Raw genomic sequence first — 20,195 nt, 5'->3', positions numbered from 1 at the left:
GACTACTATATCTTTCTCTTTTTCGTCTTTCTTCTACTTCTTTTATTTTTACCTCCTCTTATATTATTTATACCATCTCCTATAAGCATTCTAATTATATAGTTAAAGCCAGCTATTATCACCAAGTCCTATTCGTATGTATAGTTACCGTTAAGTATTATGTGGGTAGTATACCTACTGTGGGAGCCCCCCTTCTCTCTCTCTCTCTCTCTCATATACTCCTTTGTTTTTTTATTTTTATTTTCCCTTCCTATTATTGCCTATCACATCACATTATATATCATTATATATAACTAGTCAAACGTATTACACTATGCGTAAAACATAGTAATTAACTAAGCTCTTGAGTTTGTCTCCACTTGAGCACTAGATCAAAGACGGCCATAGCATTGGTCATCTCTCGCCCGCATACCAACTTGCTATGCTTACGGCCCAGCCAGTCAGCATAGTCATCCCGACCTTTGAAGTCTCGACCGGCAGCCTCCTGGACTTGCGACCATATATCTGCCTCCGTCACGGCGGCCAACGCCATAGGGACTACAGCATGCTTCCACCGACATGATGCTCCTTTGGTCTCGTAACCGTCCCGACAGAGCTCCTGCGATACGTGACAGTAGAAGCAGCTCAAGAAACGTGCCTGTGGATCCTTCTTGTAGTTGACCAGACCCTGAAAGATCATGCAGCTGGAGAAGGACAGATCCTTCTCTGCTGTGGCACCACAGGTACCCCACTGGTGCCCGGCCTCCTTGACGCCATCGAACATCCAGCAGATGCGGCAGCCCATCTTGCCAAGCTCCTCTATCTCCTCCAAGGCGGCCTCGAAACGTTCTAGAGCGAGGGCATCGCGCCTGCCGCGGGCATGTGATGCTATGATACCCTGCGAGGATAGCTCACTCTTCCACAACAGCTCATCGCGGCGGCAATTATCGCATCGGACGGCATCGAGATCTCCACAGTCCCGTAGGTCACCGTCCAAGCATTGGCCAAGGAGGCGGCGACGGCAACCTTGTGTCCGGATCAGACTGCGTACCTCGCGCGTGCTCAAGTCTAGGTAGCTGTCGCGGATATGGTCCTCAACCGGCCAGTCCTTCTCCTCGACGACTATCTCTGCGGTGACGGGCTCCCCAGCTCGCCCGCCCCGCCCCGCCTCCTGGGCGTAGTCGATGATGCTGAATGGGGCCTCGAGATGGATGACATGGACGATGCCTGCAACATCAAGGCCCGTGCCTAGAGCCGCGGTAGCCACGATGTAGGGTGTTTCGCCGTTGACCCATGCCTGGAAGCCCTGCTCGCGCTGGGCAAGGAACTGCGCATCGCTATCATCGCGCTGAGCGTGATAGTAATGGCAACCAAGCTGCCGGGCAAGCGCTCTACACTTCGCGTGGCTGGTGCAGTATATGACCCCCTTCTCCCCCGGTGCTAGACGTGGGAGCCGGGCGTCCACCAGCCTCTTCACCTCCATGACGCCCCGTCCGTTACGGACGCGAAGGACGGAGTACCGCACGTTCAGCCGATGGCTCGAAGCCCGTATGTAGAGCGGAGCCTGGAGCTGCATGGCTTCTTCGAAGTCGCGTTGACGGAGCGGCGGCAGGGTCCCAGTGAGGAATACGAAGGGACACCCCAAGCTCCGCAGGAGAACGAGGCACCGGAGCTTCGCGCGGTAGGTTTCGGCGGCAGTGAATGACAGATGGCACTCGTCAATGACCACTCGGTCCAGCCTTCCCCTGACACTCAGATCAGCGGCCCACTGCAGGAAGTCATCGGTGACAGCCGCCTCGGCCGAGACCAGCGTAACCCTGGGCCAAGATTCACGCGCCTCGGGCCAGGACTTGCAGTCTAGGCCGGCATCGACGCAGCGTGTGACTAGCTGCCTCTTCAACTCGGCGAACGGAGCCACCACGATGGTCACGCCTGCACCTGCCAGCATAGCCGGGACCATGAAGACCAAGCTCTTCCCGCCGCCCGTTGGCAGCACGGCAACCAGCGGGCTCTGCTTCGCCGCGGCCAACCTGACGGCCTCTTCTTGCTGGGGTGACCGAAACTGGGCAGCGTCATCACGCAGGACAGCCCGGAGTGCCCGCAGGATCATGTCGTCCTTCTTCTTGTCCCCCACTGCTGCTGTCATACCTGCCCTTAGCTTCTCGAGCGAGGCGATCTTGGCCCGCTTCCGGGGAGGGTGGCACTTCTTCTCCTCGCCGCCAGACTCGGCCGCACCCTTGCGCTTCGAGGACGAAGTTGACGGCGGCGGCTCCAAGGCCGATTGCTGCTGCGCGTCGCAGCCGAGGAACTTGTGCCAACGACGGCTCACCTGCCCGAATATGTCCAGAGACTCGGCCGTCAAGCGCTTCAGCACATCGATCGTGACACCGTAGTTGGCGGCTGTCTGGCCGGTGTGACAGGCAGCCAGATCGTCCGGCGCCTCGTACTGCTCCGACTCGTCATCGTCGTCGCCGTCCTCAAAGTCTGCCCGAGCGGCCCCCCGGTCGCGAGCGTGCTTCTTGCTGATGGCGATGGCGATGTGGCGCCAGTCTTGGAGCGTGATCCTGCGGCCGATATAGTGGGAGGTCCACTTCCCCATGGCCCCAGACATACGACTGCTCTCCCATGGCCCCGTCTCGTTATGCCAGATGAAGTCGCTCGGCGGTGCCATCTTGCCATATAGCTCCCATCTGTCCGCCTCCCAGCGATCCGTCAGCGGTCGGATGTAGACCATGTACATCACGAGCAGCTGCCCGATCCTCTCCGGCAGGAAGCGGGGGATCACCTTCGGCGAGTCGAAGTGGGCCAGAGACTTGTGGTACTGGGTGACGAGCACAACATCGCCGTCGATGACAAAGACGTTGCGGTCCCTGTTGATGCCGTTGACCAGGCGCAGGCCCGTGATCTCTTCCCTCGGCTGGGCTGGCCGCCGGTGATGTGGGAGAGGAGCAGCAGAAACTCCTCGAACTTCTTCACCAGCTTCAGGTACTTCCTGATGCCCGCCCACTTCCACTCGCCCGCTCGATCTAGGAACTCTGTCTTCCGCGAGCCCATGACGAGGTCCTCGAGCATCTCGACCTCCTTGCCAGCGAGGTCGTTGGTATGGATGAAGGACCGGCCTCGTCTTGTATGGGTGAGGTCATCCTCAATGCCGGCCAGAGGAAGGATGAAACGCTCGTCGTCGCCCTCCTTGAACATCAACTGACCCCACAGCAGGTCCTCGGCGTCTTTCGTCATCCTAGCCACCATGTGACGAATCTTCTCCATCAGGATCGGCTTGCCCATGAAGTACATCATCTCGCCGTCCTTGCTCCAGGACACCATCAGCCGGCTACCAGTCTCCTGCGCGATCTTCCTTCCGTATAACAGCAAGCTGAGCGTATAGCCCATGGGAGAGTATGTCGCCTTGCAAAGCCAGGCGTCTCGAACCTGGGCGAACCGTTGCGCGAGGTCCGTCATCCCGGCCCGCTCCCGGGTGGGTATAGCCCACTCTCCCAGCAGCGCCCGCCCCGTGAAGACGAGTCCCGCAAGCACGTAGGTGAATAGGTGGGCAGGTCGGAGCTGCCCCGTCTCGCCGTCGATTCCCAGCACCCCGACGAAGTGCCACAGCGGGCTCGCAAAAGGGTCCCCGTCGAGCCGCTGCATCCAGAAGTCCGCCAGAATCTGCAATATCTCTTCCTGCAGCCCCTCGCCCGACTGTTCCTCGTCCTGCAGATGCGCCCAGAGCAGCTCGAGGCTGGCCCTCTGTGCAGGCGTGAAGCGAAAGCCGTGTTCGGCAAACAGCGCATCCTCCTCCAGCGACAGCACGTTGAGGCAATAGCATAAGAACCGCTTCACATATACCAGGTAGCGATCCATGCTGGTCTTCTCCTGCAGCGGCCCAAACGGTCGGCTGTGGGCATCGTGAGGGTGGGGGCTGGCCAGGAGCAGGCGGGTCATCAGGGGCATGCTCTTTAACCCGCCGATGCAGCGGTCGAAGAATAGACGATCTAGAGCCGTGGCCATCCGTCGCAGCTCGTCGTCGTCACAGCCGGGCATCCTGCTGCAGGCTTGGATATCCACCAGATTCCTCCCGGCGAAGTGGGCTGACCAGCCGGTCCTCTTCAGCCAGTTCGTCGTCTCGTGCCTCAGGATCCCCTCCTCCATGACCTTCTGCATCTTCTCCTGCTCCTCCTGCTGCAGTGACCACCCTTGGGTGATGTCGGCGATCATCGTCTGATCTTCCGGGTGCGTCTGCTGCCTGTCTGCCATCGTCGCTCTTCTCCCCCTGCCGACCGGCGTCGGAGGATCTCCTGCTGCCGAGACAGCATCATCGTTACCGCTGGTCGAGATTCTTACGCAGAAGTAGTAAATCGCCCTCTTTGGACCTGTAAAGAAGGTTTGCAGATAGACGCCGGTCCAGAGGCCCGCCTGCGCCTTGGCTCCCTTTATGTTGTGCTCGCCGTTGAGGTGAACCCGCAGGCACTTCCAGCTCGGCGTGAGGTGCCTGCAACCCGGCCAGGTGCAAGCGAAGCCCCGGTGAACGACGAGACCCTTGACGGCCCGGGTCGGGTTTGACGCACCGTGCTGGACGAGCTGCTCCAATGCCGGCCCTTGCAGCTGTAGACCCTTATGGCGGTGGATGATATCGCTGCGGGCCCGATGGTCGATGTCTGGGTGACGGTCCCTCAAGTGACCCTCGAGGCTGCAGACCGCATAGCCGTGAAAGGCGCAGATCAACGACCGGTATTCGCCATTATATATAAGCCACCCTTCTCCCGGTTTGGTGGCTTCTGCATGAACACAGCTGGCGGACTCTCCTGTATCTTCTTGCCGCTCCGGTTCGTTGCCGCCGGGCGAGTCTGTGGGACGCCCTCGGGCCATGGCTGCGATCTGGACTATGTCGAGCCCTTCCCTACCTCCCTCTGGTTCCTCCTCTTAGGATACTGTACGTGCAGTCCTTGTTTCCCTTCTTTCTTTCTTTTCTTGATAGTCTCTCCCTCGAATGATTGCCGCTTGCTGGGAAACTGCTCGGTCGTCCTTAGTTGCGCTCATTTTATAGACTCATGTCCATATGAAAAGGATATCCCTCGTTCACCCGGTCGGTCGCGAGAAGGCTGGCCTTGGGAGACGCGTTCTGTTGTATTTCCCTCCTTTGCTTGCTTTTTCCTTAACCCTGAAGTTGCCCTTCCCTTTATCCTGATTGGCTGCAGCATGAAATGGTAGTTTGGGACTGGTAGTTTGGCCCCCCTGCCCGCGTCTGGGACCCACCCCCGCGTGTATCCCTGCATGCCCATTCGTCCGTGCCCCTGACCCCGAAATGGTAGTTTGGCCCAAACTACCACTGGCCTCCCGGTTAGGTTAAGGTATTATAAAAATATAATAAAATCTATAAATAATAAAAAATAAATTAATATAATAGGCTATTATATAATAACTAGATCGCTAAAGTAAGTAATAGCGGTATAAACTAAACTAAGTTTAAATAAGATACCTAGAGGCTATAAAAAGAACTATATAAAGGATACTCTTAATAATAAAAATACTAAAAAAATAATAAAGAACTATAGATAAAAAAAAACTACTTATAGTTATATAATAAAAATAGCAACTAGTATTAGAATAGCCTATAGGAAAGGTATATCTAGACTGTATAAAAATATATAGATATAGCATATAAGTAAGAAATCTATATTAAGGCCTATTATAAGGAATTAGCTAAAAACCTATAATACTAAGAAGCACCCTTTAACCTATAAGATAATATATAAATATATCCTACGCATAGGGAATATCTTAGTATCTTATAGATATCCTATTAATACTATTAGTATAAAGAATATTAAGAAGAGAAATAAAAGTAAGATTATTTCTTTATCACCTTATTAGTATAACCTAATAATAACCCCTATATATAATATAAAATAAAAGGCTATTAGGTATTCTATTAGTATAATATTATTAGTGTTATATATACTAGGTATAAGGAAGAACTATATAGAGCTATCTAGAAATATAAGTAGATTATCTATAAAGTTAAAGACTAGTAGAAACGAGTTAACTAAGAAGAATAAGAGGAATTAGAAGATTAGTAATTAATAACCTAATTAGAAGATAAAGAAAACCTAAGATAAGAATAAAAATAATAATACTAAGACTAGCTATATAGCTAAGATAATATATATAATTATAAAGTATATAAAGATAGTAAATATAAATATAACTACCTTAGCTATATATTATTAAAAAACTAGGAAACTTATTTATAAAAGGGCTATAGGCAGAAGAATAGCTAATAATGCTATAAAGGGCCCTATATACTATAAAGGGAGGTATAAACCTAAGATATTTTAAAATACTAGTATAAGTTAAGGGAGAATAATTATATACTTTAGTAGATAGTAGAGCTAAGTAGAATCTATTTAACCTAAGGATAGTAAATAGGCTTAAGCTATTATAAAAGTATAAGGTAAAGCCTTATATAATAATTAATTTTAAAGGAAAATAATTTAATTATAATAATAGAGTTATTAATAATAAGATTAATTATTTTAAAGTTTTTATTAAAAGAAAAAACTAAGAAATCTTATTTAATATTATACTTATAGAAGGCTATAACTTAGTATTTAGGTATTTATAATTATGCTAATTTAATTTATATTTTAATTAAAAAACTAGCTAGGTATTTTTTTTTAATAATAAGATACTTTTTATAATAGATAATAACTTAGGAAATAATATAAGATCTTAAACTTCTACTAAGGATATTAAAGAAGTTAGGTAGAGGTAAATATAAGATACCTTTTTACCTAAAGGGATATAATATAAATACTATAATAAATAGAAATAATAAAACTAGTAAATAATTATATATATTATATAATAATTTTATTAATTAAAAGAAAACCTTAAGTAAATTAAGAAGATATTAGAGGATAAATAACTTAAGAATATCTTACTCTAATATTAGATCTATAAGAAATTCTTTATAAAAAAACTTAAGATAGGCTTATTATTATATATATACTATGATTTAGAAATTAAATTTATTAATAAGAAGTAACCTAGCTTTAATAAACTCTACTTACTTAATATAATATAATTACTAGTATTAAAGAAATATATTAAAGAAATATTATAGAAAGGATATATTAAGAAAAGTAAGTTATTTATTAAATATCTTATTATATTTATCTTAAAAAAGAATAAAAAGCTTTACCTTTATATTAACTTTAAGATACTTAATATTATTATAATTAAGGATTATATATTACTGCCCCTTATTAGCGAGCTAAAGGATTAATTATTTAGAATAAAGTACTTTATAGCGCTTAACCTTAAAGGAGCCTATAACCTTATTTAGATTAAAGAAGGATATAAATAGAAAATTGCTTTTTATACTAAGTATAGATTATTTAAGTATTTTATTATGCCTTTTAGACTTATTAATATACCTATTATATTTTAATAAATAATTAATAATATACTATAAGAATACTTAGATATATTTATTATATATTACCTAGATAATATTCTTATCTTCTTTAAAATAAAAAAAAAATATATAGAATATATCTATAAGATATTATAAATACTATAAGATATTAACTTATTAATAGAACCTAAGAAAAATAAGTTCTATGCCTTAGAGGTAGAATTTCTTAGATATATTATTTCTTATAATAAGATATATATAGACCCTAAAAAGGTCTTAGTAATTAAGGATTAAAAGGAATTAACTAATATTAAGGAAGTATAAGCCTTCCTTAGTTTTATTAATTACTACTATAGATTCCTTAAATAATTTAAGAAAATCATAATATTATTAATTAATCTTATAAAAAAAGATAAGATATTTATATTTAGAAATAAGGCATAAAAAGCCTTTTATATAATTAAGGGACTTATCCTAAGTAAACTAATACTTAAGATATTTAATTTATCTTAATTAATAAAACTTAAGATAAATACCTTAGACTTTGCGCTAAGAGCTTAGATTAGATAATAAGATAATAAAGGACTCTTATACTTAATTATATTCTATTTCTATAAGTTATATAAAATAAAACTTAATTACCCTATTTATAATAAAAAATTCCTTATAATTATTAATACTTTTAAAAAGTTTAAATATTACCTCCTTAGAAGTAAGTATTAGATTAAGGTATATATTAATTATAAGAATATTACTTACTTTATAAAAACCTAAGAACTTAGTAAATAATAATTATAATATATTAAATACCTTTTAGAATTTAATTATATTATTATTTATATTAAAGAAATAAAAAATAATAAAGTAGATATTATTAGCTAATAACTTAACCTAGATACTAGAAGGATTAAAGCTAAAAAATAACTCTTATACCTTATATTAAAAGGATACCTTAAATAGAAGTTTATTAAGTAAATATAAAAACTAATACCCTTATTAGAATACCTTATATTTATTAAGAAATATAAATAATAGGTTATAGACTTTATTAATTATATGCAGGGATACTAATAAAGGAAGAATAGATTATAGATTTATAAAGGGAAACTCTTTATTCCTAATAAAGTATTTTAAATTATTTTTAATTATTACTATTATTAAGTTATATATTATAAAAACCTAGAAGAAATAACCTAAGCTATATAATAGTATTATAATAATTATAAACTTTAAGTTAAAGTATAAAAAAGAATATTTTAATATTAAAGATATTATAAGGTAGCTATATAAATAAGCTAGAAATAAACTTATTTCTTAGAAAAGAAATATAAGGAATAAATTATTAAATAATTTTATAGTATAAACTATAAATACCTAGAATAATTAGTATAATATATTAATAAATACTTCTAGGAAAACTTCTTAAAAAAATATTATAAATAAACCTAGAACTATACTATTTATAGGTATATCTAAAAATAAGGAAAACTACTAACCTATAAATAGGATAAAGCTATAGGGATACCTTATTAAACTAATATAGCTATTTATATAATAGAATAAAGTAATTTATTCTTAGGATATATCTAGTAATATAATAAATAACTCTTAGATAATAAGAAAACTAATAAATAATAAGTCTTAGATAAATTATATTATAAATTAATATATGAAATATCTAGCTACCTATTATATAGATATTAAGGAATTAATAAAACCCTAGAATAAGTTAAGATAATATTTACCTTCCCTAATATAAAAAAAACTATCTTAATAGTTATTAAATAATACAACCTTTATATAAAAACTAAGGTATAATACTATAAACCCTATAGAAAACTATAGCTACTTCTAGTTATATAATAACTATAGGACTCTATTATTATAGATTTTATTACTAAATTACCCTTATTAGAAGAACTAGCTATTAGAAACTTTTATAATAATATTCTTATTATTATAGATAGACTTATGAAATTTTTTTATTTTATACCTTATAGAGAATTAATAATAATAAAAAAATTTACTTACCTTTTTTACTTTTATATTACTAAGGTATATAATATATTACTTAAGATTATTATAGATTAAGGATTATTATTTGCCTTAAAATTCTAATAAAGCCTTATAGGATACTTAGGGATTAACTATAAACTCTTTATTATATATTATAAGAAAATAAATAAATAGACTAAATATATAAACTAAATATTAAAATAATACCTTTAATATTATATTAATTATAAATAAACTAACTAAGTTAAGAAGCTATTAGCTATATAGTTAGCCTATAATATAGCTATAAATAAAAATATAAAGATTATATTAGTATATACTAATTTTAGATTTACCCTAGATACTTATTACTAAACTAGAGATATAATTATTAATCTTAAAATAATCTTTATTAATAATTAGTTTAAAAACCTCTATAAGGAAATAAAAATAAAACTTAAATTTATTAAAAATAGGATAATAAATTATACTAATAAGAAAAGAATTAAGGGATTAATCTTCTTAGAGGGAGATATAATCCTATTAGTAATAAAAAATATTAAAATAAAATAATAAAATAAGAAATTTAACTATAAATATATTAGACCTTATAAAATTAAGTAAAAAATCTTAAAATATAACTATAAATTAAATTTACCTCCTAAGGTTAAGCTCTATTTAATCTTTTATATTTTATTACTTAAATTAATAAATATTATTATTATTAAAACTAATAATAAACTAGAAGTAGAAGTTAATAGACTAGAAGAATATATTATAAAAGCTATCCTTAATATAGATAAAATTAATAATAAAATAATATATTTTATAAAATAAAAAAACTACTTAGATTTAGAAAATACTTAGGAGCCCCTAGAATACCTTATTAATATATAGCGACTCTTAAAATACTTCTATTAATAGTAAAAGAATTAAGGAGCTCGCCCTAGTTAATAATATCTATAGCTCTAGCTAGCTATGCCTCTACCGCTATAAAAGACTCTATATTCTTTATTACCTCTAGCTTATCTAATATCTTAATATTATAATAAAATATCTCCTTACCCCACTTAATTAATTATTTCTTTTAGTAATAAAGATATATTAAATAATTTAATTACTTATTTACTTATTACTATAGGGTAATGAACTCTAACTCTATAACCTCTTCCTTTTATTTTAATTAATACTTCTCTTAAGCAAAATAATTAGCTAATAATAAACACTTAGTATAAAATAAACCTTACTATGCTAAGGAATAAACTTATTACTAAGAAAGGTAACCCTATAACTATTATACTAGTAACCCCGATGGGTATACTAGGTATAATACTTATAGCCTTCTTTGGCCTAGTATTTTAATTACCGCGGCTTATAGTAGCTATAAGGCATGACGAGGAACCTAGTATTTTTAATAAGAAGGGCTTATACTTTATAATTATATATAGCTTTAGATTCTAACATTATATTAGATAGCGGAATATTTATAGATATAGGTTATATACTAAGGGGGGATAATTATAAGAAAAGGTCTTAAGGATAAGAACTAATAGAGAGGAGATATTATATTATGGCACTAACTTAGGTTATATATGCCTCTATAAAAGATAACTAATTAGGGTTAGCGACTCATAGTATATACTATGAGCCTGACCTAGGCTTATAGAAGGACTTATGACTCATTGTGAGCTATAACTCACGATCGTGAGCTATATCTAGAATATATAGAATATATTTATTGCACTTTCTTATATAGTAGCTACCTTAGCTATTAATATAACTTAGTTATACTTAATACCTTTAAGTATATTACTAGACATAATACCCCCCTATTATTTAAGTATAGCGCGACTATTCTATCTGCTAATATAAACCTAGCATGACTGGTTTATCCCTTAGGAATATCTATAATTGTTATATAAATAAGCATAAATTAATAATGTTTATTTATATAATTATTTATAGATTTAATAATATGCTAAAATTAGTTCTACTTATAATAAATAGCTTATATCTTAATTAATTAAGGAAATTAAAACCTAACCTCTTTATATAATAACTCTCTCCTCTAATATTAACCTTTTAATTACCCTTATAATTCTTATAACAATCATATATATTCCCAAGGGATAAACCAGTCGTGCTGGGTTTATATTAGTAAATAGAATAGTCGCGCTATACTTAAATAATAAGGGGTATTACATCTAGTAATATGCTTAAAGGTATTAAGTATAACTAAGTTATATTAATAACTAGGGTAGCTATTATATAGGAGAGTATAATAAGTATGTTTTATATACTTAGGCTTCCTTAAATAAAGCTAATCGTAAGAAGGCGCGATATTATTCTAAGACCAACGTGGTCTAGGAATAATATTAGTCCTTAGTATATTAATCTTATTATAATTAGTAGTTTAGTATTTAGGATTTATAGAGACTATATAATATAGCTGCAAAGGTTATAATATAATATCTCCCCTCTATTAGGTCTTATCCTTAAGACCTATATACCCTTATTTTCCTAGTTTTATTCTTAGTATATCCTAACTTAGACCTTTTATTATTATATTACATAATATCTAACCATATCTCCAAATAGTCTTCCCATAAGGATAAAGAAATTAATACACTTGCCCTCTCTATTAAGTTTATTAATAAAGAGGCTAATATGCCTTATACTTATTACTTCCATTTAGGTAAGAAGTACCTAATATCTATAAATTCCGCCTATTATAGCGAGTATATCTATAGTAAGAAGTCTTATAATAGTACCTATATAGCATTATCTTATGAGTTTAATTTTCTATGTATTTTTTTTTTTATTATAATCCTACCTCTAATATTATCTCGTAATTATTAGCTTAATAAAGTAAGAGAGGAAATTAGAGATAAATAAGGGTAAGACTAGCGATAATTTATTAAGGCTTCACGAGGAGATAGCTATACTATAGTCTTATCTAGTAGCTACTATAGGCTATTTATCGTATATCTATAAAATTTAAGCCTAAGTAAAAGAAAAGCATTTAGAGGCTACTTATTAGGGTCTCTAAGAGGTAAAGTAATAAAATAATATTTTATCCATATTAGATACTTACGAAGGTGCTATTATTTATAATCTCTAGGTTGATTATATCTCTAATAATATTAACTAGGCGTCTCTTAGTCTAGGTAATAACTTCCTTAATGCTTTGCCTTTATTTAGTCCTAGCGTTATTAATAAAAGTTCTTTAGAAGGCATTACGCATTAGTAAGGTATTCTAGGGGTTCCTATATATTTTCTAAGTCTAGGTAGTTTTTTTATTTAATAAAATATATTATTTTATTATTAATTTTATTTATATTAAGAATAACTTCTATAATATACTCCTCTAGTTTATTAACTTTGGTTTCTAATTTATTTCTAGTTTTAACTTAAATAGTATTTTCTATTAATTTAAGTAATAAAATATAAATAATTAGATAAAGCTTAACTTTTAATAATAAGTCTAATTTATAATTATTTTCTAAGATTTTTTATTTAATTTTATAAGGTCTAATATATTTATAATTAAGTTTTTTATTTTATTATTTTATTCTAATATTTTTTATTATAAAGTAGATTATATCTCCCTCTAAGAAGATTAATCCCTTAATTCTTTTCTTATTAATATAATTTATTATTTTATTTCTAATAAATTTAAGTTTTATCTTTATTTCTTTATATAGGTTATATAATTAATTACTAATAAGAATTACTTTAGGGTTAATAATTATATCTCTTATTTATTAGTAGGCATCTAGGGTAAATCTAAAATTAGTATATATTAATATAATTTTTATACTTTTATTTATAGCTATATTATAGGCTAGCTATATAACTAGTAGCTTCTTAACCTAATTAGTCTATTTATAGTTAATATAGCATTAAAGGTATTATTCTAGTATTTAGTTTATATATTTAGTCTATTTATTTATCTCCTTATAGTATATAATAAAGAGTTTATAGTTAATTCCTAAATATCCTATAAGGCTTTACTAGAATTTTAAAGTAAATAGTAATCCTTAATTTATAATAATTTTAAGTAATATATTATATATCTTAGTAATATAAAAGTAAAAAAGATAGGTAAATTCTTTTATTATTATTAATTTTCTATAAGGTATAAAATAAGAAAATTTCATAAGTCTATTTATAATAATAAAAATATTATTATAGAAGTTTCTAGTAACTAATTCTTCTAATAGGGGTAGTTTAGTAATAAAGTCTATAGTAATAGAGTCCTATAGTTGTTATGCAACTAGGAGTAATTATAATTTCCTATAAGGTTTATAGCATTATGCCTTAGTTTTTATATAAAGGTTATATTATTTAGTGATTATTATAACTATTTTCTTTATATTAGGAAAAATAAATATTATCTTAACTCATTCTAGGGTTTTATTAATTTCTTAATATCTATGCAGTAGGTAGCTATATATTTCATATATAAGTTTATAGCATAGTTTATCTAAGACTTATTGCTTATCTATTTTCTTATTATCTAAGAGTTATTTATTATATTACTAGATATATCCTAAGAGTAAATTACCTTATTTTACTATATAAGTAGCTATGTTAGTTTAATAAGATATCCCTATAGCTCTGTCCTATTTATAGATTAGTAGTTTCCCTTATTTTTAAATATGCCTATAAGTAGTATAATTCTAGGTTTATTTATAATATTCTTTTAAAAAGTTTCCCTAAAAGTACTTATTAATATATTATACTAATTATTCTAAGTATCTATAGTTTATATTATAGAATTATTTAATAATTCATTCTTTATATTCCTCTTCTAAGAGATAGGTTTATTTTTAGCTTACTTATATAGCTACCTTATAGTATCTTTAATATTAGAACATTCTTTTTTATACTTTAGCCTAGAGTTTATAGTTATTATAATATTATTATATAGCTTAGGTTATTTCTTCTAGGTTTCTATAATATATAATTTAATAATAATAATAATTAAAAATAATTTAAAATACTTTATTAGGGATAAAAAGTTTTCTTTTATAGGTCTATAATCTATTTTTCCTTTATTAGTATCCCTATATATAGTTAATAAAGTCTATAACCTATTATCTATATTTCTTAATAAGTATAAGGTATTCTAGTATAAGTACTAATTTCTATATTTACCTAATAAACTTTTATTTAAGGTATTCTTTTAATATAAGGTATAGAAGTTATTCTTTAGTTTTAATCCTTCTAATATCTAGGTTAGGTTATTAGCTAATAGCATCTACTCTACTATTCTCTATTTCTTTAATATAGATAATAATATAATTAAATTCTAAAAGGTATTTAGTATATTATAGTTATTATCTACTAAGTTCTTAGGTTTTTATAAAATAAGTAATATTTTTATAATTAATATATACTTTAATTTAATATTTATTTCTAAGGAGGTAATATCTAAATTCCTTAAAAGTATTAATAATTATAAGGAATTCTTTATTATAAATAGGGTAATTAAGTTTTACTCTATATAACTTATAGGAATAGAATATAATTAGGTATAAGAGTCCTTTATTATCTTATTATCTAATCTAAGCTCTTAGCGCAAAGTCTAAGGCATTTATCTTAAGTTTTATTAATTAAGATAAATTAAATATCTTAAGTATTAGTTTACTTAGGATAAGTCCCTTAATTACATAGAAGGCTTCTTATGCCTTATTCCTAAATATAAATATCTTATCCTTTTTTATAAGGTTAGTTAATAATACTATGATCTTCTTAAATTATTTAAGGAATCTATAGTAGTAATTAATAAAACCAAGGAAGGCTTATATTTCCTTAATATTAATTAATTCCTTTTAGTCCTTAACTACTAAGACCTTCTTAGGGTCTATATATATCTTATTATAAGAAATAATATATCTAAGAAATTCTACCTCTAAGGCATAGAACTTACTTTTCTTAGGTTTTATTAGTAACTTAGCGTCTTATAGTATTTATAGTACCTTATAGATATATTTTATATATTTTTCTTTTATTTTAAAGAAAATAAAAATATTATTTAGATAATATATAATAAATATATCTAGATATTCTTATAATATATTATTAATTATTTATTAGAATATAATAGGTATATTTATAAGTTTAAAAGGCATAATAAGGTACTTAAATAGTCTATACTTAGTATAAAAAGCGGTTTTCTATTTATATCTTTCTTTAATTTAAATAAGGTTATAGGCTCCTTTGAGGTTAAATATAGTAAAATACTTTATGCTAAAAAGTTAATCCTTTAACTTATTAATAAGGGATAATAATATATAATCCTTAATTATAATAGCATTAAGTATTTTAAAATTAATATAGAGTTAGAATTTTTTATTTTTCTTTAAGATAAATATAATAAGATATCTAATAAATAACTTGCTTTCCCTAATATATCTTTTCTATAATATATCTTTAATATATTCCTTTAATATTAATAGTTATGCTTTATTAAGTAGGTAGAGTTTACTAAAGCTAGGTTATTTTTTATTAATAAACTTAATTTTAAGGTCATAGTATATATATTCTAATAGACCTATTTTAAGTTCCTCTATAAAGAGCTTCTTATAAATATAGTATTATAATAGAATATTCTTAAGTTATTCTTTTTTTAATATTTTCTTAGTCTGCTTAAGGTCTTCTTCTAGTCTATAGAATTATTATATAATATATATAATTATTTACTAATTTTATTATTTCTATTTATTATAGTATTTATATTATATCCCTTTAGGTAGAAAAATATCTTATATTTACCTCTACCTAATTTCTCTAATATCTTTAATAAAAGTTTAAAATCTTATATTATTCTCTAAGTTATTATTTATTATAGAGGGTGCTTCCTTATTAAAGGAGAGCACTTAACTAGTCCTCTAATTAAAATATAAGTTAAATTAGCATAACTATAGGTACCTAAGTATTAAGTTATAGCCTTCTATAGGTATAATATTAAATAAGATTCCTTAGTTCTTTCCTTTAATAAAAACTTTAAGGTAATTAATCTCGCTATTAATAACTCTATTATTATAATTAAATTATTTCCCTTTAAGGTTAATTATTATATAAGGCTTTGCCTTATACCTCTATAATAGCCTAAGCCTATTTACTATCCTTAGGTTAAATAAATTCTACTTAGCTCTATTATCTACTAAAGCGCATAGCTATTCTCCCTTAACTTATATTAGTATTTTAAAATATCTTAGGTTTATACCTCCCTTTATAATATATAGGGCCCTTCGTGGCATTATTAGCTATTTTTTTGCCTATAGCCCTTTTATAGGTAAGTTTTCTAGTTTTTTAATAATATATAGCTAGGGTAATTATATTTATATTTACTATCTTTATATACTTTATAGTTATATATATTATCTTAGCTTTATAGCTAGTCTTAGTATTATTATTTTTATTTCTATCCTAGGTCTTTTTTATTTTTTAACTAGGTTATTAGTTATTAATCTTCTAGTTCTTTTTATTCTTCTTAGCTAACTTGCTTCTATTAGTCTTTAACTTTATAGATAATTTATTTATATTTTTAAATAGCTCTATATAATTCTTTCTTATACCTAGCATATATAACGCTAATAGCATTATACTAATAGAATACCTAATAGCCTTTTATTTTATATTACTTATAGGGGTTATTATTAGGTTAAGCTAATAAGGCGATAAGGAAATAGTCTTACTCCTATTTCTCTTCTTAATATTCTTTGTACTAGTAGTATTAATAAGATATTTATAAGATACTAAGATATTCCTTATGCATTAGGTATATCTATATATTATCTTATAGGTTAAAGGGTATTTCTTAGTATTATAGGTTTTTAGCTAATTCCCTATAATAGGCTCTAATATAGATTTCTTATTTATATATAGTATCTATATATTCTCATGCCATCTAGATATACCTTTCCTATAGGTTATTCTAGTATTAGTTACTATTTTTATTATATAGCTATAAATAATTTTCTTTTATTTATAGTTCTTTATTACTCTTTTAGCGCTTTTATTATTAAGAGTATCCTTTATATAGTTCCTTTTATAATTTCTAGGCATCTTATTTAAACTTAGTTTAATTTATACCGCTATTATTTACTTTAATAATCCAATTATTACATAGTAGCCTATTATATTAATCTGCTTTTTATTATTTATAGATTTTATTATATTCTTATAATGCCTTAACCTAATATTAGGGGCATAGGGTATAATTATATTATATAGGATTGTCTTATCTATAATCTCTTTAGTAGATTATAGCGGGTACTAGAACTTATTTTTTTCTTTTATATCCCATGACCTATTTCTTATAAGAGAAGCCTTCTATAGTAGCTTCTTAGAAGTCAGCTTATTTATTTATTATTAGGGGCGCTTATTGCTTTTGCCCTATTAGTATTATTTTTTCCTTTTGTTTAAGTTTCTTAATAACCGCGATAATAACCCTTTTGCTATTTATTATATCTAATAGGGGATTTCTTTATTTTATTAGTTTTAAGAGTAATTATTATTATGCGTCTTAGGTCTTCTTTAGTTATTTCTTTATTTATCTTACCTAACTATAGGCTACTTTAGTATTTAGTTTTTATTTATACTTATCTTTATCCCTTCTTATTAGTAGGTTATACCTGCTTTGTGATATCGCGATGAGCTTAGTTATTTATATTATAGTTTAGGGGTCCTTATCTTTCTATTAGACTTATTATGCTATATTTATATACTTCTTACCTTCTAGGAGGGATTACTATTAACTTAGTTAGTAATATCTTTCCTTAATATCTCGCTATTTCTTATAATAAACCTTCTTAATATGGTTTATTTTATAGCAATATTAGCATTCTAGGCCATAATAATCTTATTTGCCCTTTTATATAGCTCTAAGTACTATAAGGCTGGCTTTAGTGCTATAAGAGGTATTATTACTTTTTTTCTTATTTTAATTAGTATTAAACCAGGGGTTATTAGCCTTATTATTACTAAACTTAGGGTTTTATAGTTTTTTCTATAAAAACTACTAGTTATTAATCCTTATTGCCCTGCTAATATAATTAATAAGGTTATTAGGTTAATTTTCCTTATAGAGTTCTACTTAGACCTTCTTCTTAAGTCTATTAAAGAAAAATAATATTAAGGGTTTTTAGTCTTAATTAAGCTTTAAGATAAGTTAAAAATACTTTGTTTTATATTCTAAGGCTAAGTAGGTTTATCTAAGTACCTTAATTTCTCTTTTAGCTTATACCTTTTTATTAATTATCCTAAATACTTATTAGAGCATAGCCTTAAAGGTCTCAAAGCTAGAGTAAAGGCTAATAGTCTTAGGTAAGAGTTTAATAAATAAGGTAGTAAAGTATTTCTTTATAATAGGTTTAAACTATATTATAGTATGCTTAGTGAGTTGCCCCGCGGCATACTAGACCTTACTAGACGCTAGGTTAAATTATATTAGGTAATAAGTCATAAAAGCGCATAGTTATATAAGGAAAGTAGGTAGCTTATAGGTAATCTTATTAAACTTCTCCGGGGGGTCTAGCTTTAAGATTTCTCTTATATCTTTGCCCCTTATAGCGGCGGTTACTATATTATTAACTTCCTAGATATTATTTATATATTAAGCATTCTATATTTATTATATTTCGCCTATTTTCTTAATTAGGTCGCATATACTATCCATTTTAGCGCTTATGGCAGTAATCTAAGCCCGAAGTTATTTAACTTCGTCGTTATTAGAGCTATCTGCGTCATCTATGTCTTTATCTTAGTTAGCTAGGGCCGGTATAGCAGGTAGGTGGTTGGCAGGTAGAACCTACTAGTAATTATTTACGGGAGCTACCTAGGTAGCTATTATGTTTAATATTATTCAAGGTAATATAAGTAATCCACTAAATAAGAGCTATTAATATATAACGATTATATATATTCCTAAGGGATAAACTAGTTATACTAGGTTTATATTAGCAGATAGAATAGTCGCGCTATACTTAAATAATAAGGGGTATTACGTCTAGTAATATACTTAAAGGTATTAAATATAACTAAGTTATATTAATAGCTAGGGTAATTATTATATAAGAGAGTATAATAAGTGCATTCTATATATTTAGGCTTCCTCGAATAAAGCTAATCGCGAGAGGGCGTAATATTATTCTAAGACCGACGCGGTCTAGGAATAATATTAGTCCTTAGTATATTAGTCCTATTATGATTGGTAGTTCAGTATTCGGGATTTGTGGAGACCACGTAACATAGCCGCGAAGGTCGTAACAATTCTTAATTACTTAAAGAAATTAAAATTACTTTTATTATCTTTATAAAAGAGATTTAAGTATAATTAATTAGTTAATTAATTTATAACTAATATATATAATAGGTAAGTAAAATAAATAAATAAATAAAAGAAAAATCCCTTAGTTTATATCTTCTTTATTTAATTAATTAATTCTTAATTACTAAGTATATTATAATCTAATAGAGAGGCTAGAAGACTTTTAGTCCTTTAGGCCCTTTAGAATAACCTAAAATTAAAGCTCTAATACGCTATAGAGATCTATATAAATAACCTAATAATATTTTAGTATTAATAAAAAAGTATTAAATCTTAATATAATATTATTTAGAAATTATATAAGCTATTTAATTTAGAGGAATAAATTCTTATTTATTTTATTTTTAACTTAGATTTATAAAGATTTTTTTCTTAGTTATATAATATTAAAAATTTAATTAATTAATTATATATTAATTATAATTTATTATTAATTAATATATATTAGGCTTTATATTTTATTTAATA

At 31.3% G+C, this 20,195-nt stretch overlaps 1 protein-coding gene across 1 annotated transcript; it reads right to left on the bottom strand.

Moving 5' to 3' along the window:
* Window positions 1-331: 331 nt before the first annotated feature.
* NCS54_00333500 (Hypothetical protein) lies at window positions 332-4,842 on the bottom strand (the record flags this gene model as incomplete). The annotated part of the gene is made up of 2 exons (XM_053148912.1): window positions 332-2,896; window positions 2,956-4,842. 2 exons carry the CDS (start codon window positions 4,840-4,842, stop codon window positions 332-334), a joined length of 4,452 nt encoding a protein of 1,483 aa, XP_053004887.1.
* Between the last annotated feature and the right edge of the window lie 15,353 nt (window positions 4,843-20,195).

The sequence above is a fragment of the Fusarium falciforme genome, chromosome 2 (genome assembly GCF_026873545.1).
Source record: "Fusarium falciforme chromosome 2, complete sequence".
NCBI lineage: Eukaryota > Fungi > Ascomycota > Sordariomycetes > Hypocreales > Nectriaceae > Fusarium > Fusarium falciforme.
The sequence above is the reverse complement of the archived record's forward strand: the minus strand, read 5'-3'. Positions and strand labels throughout refer to the sequence as shown.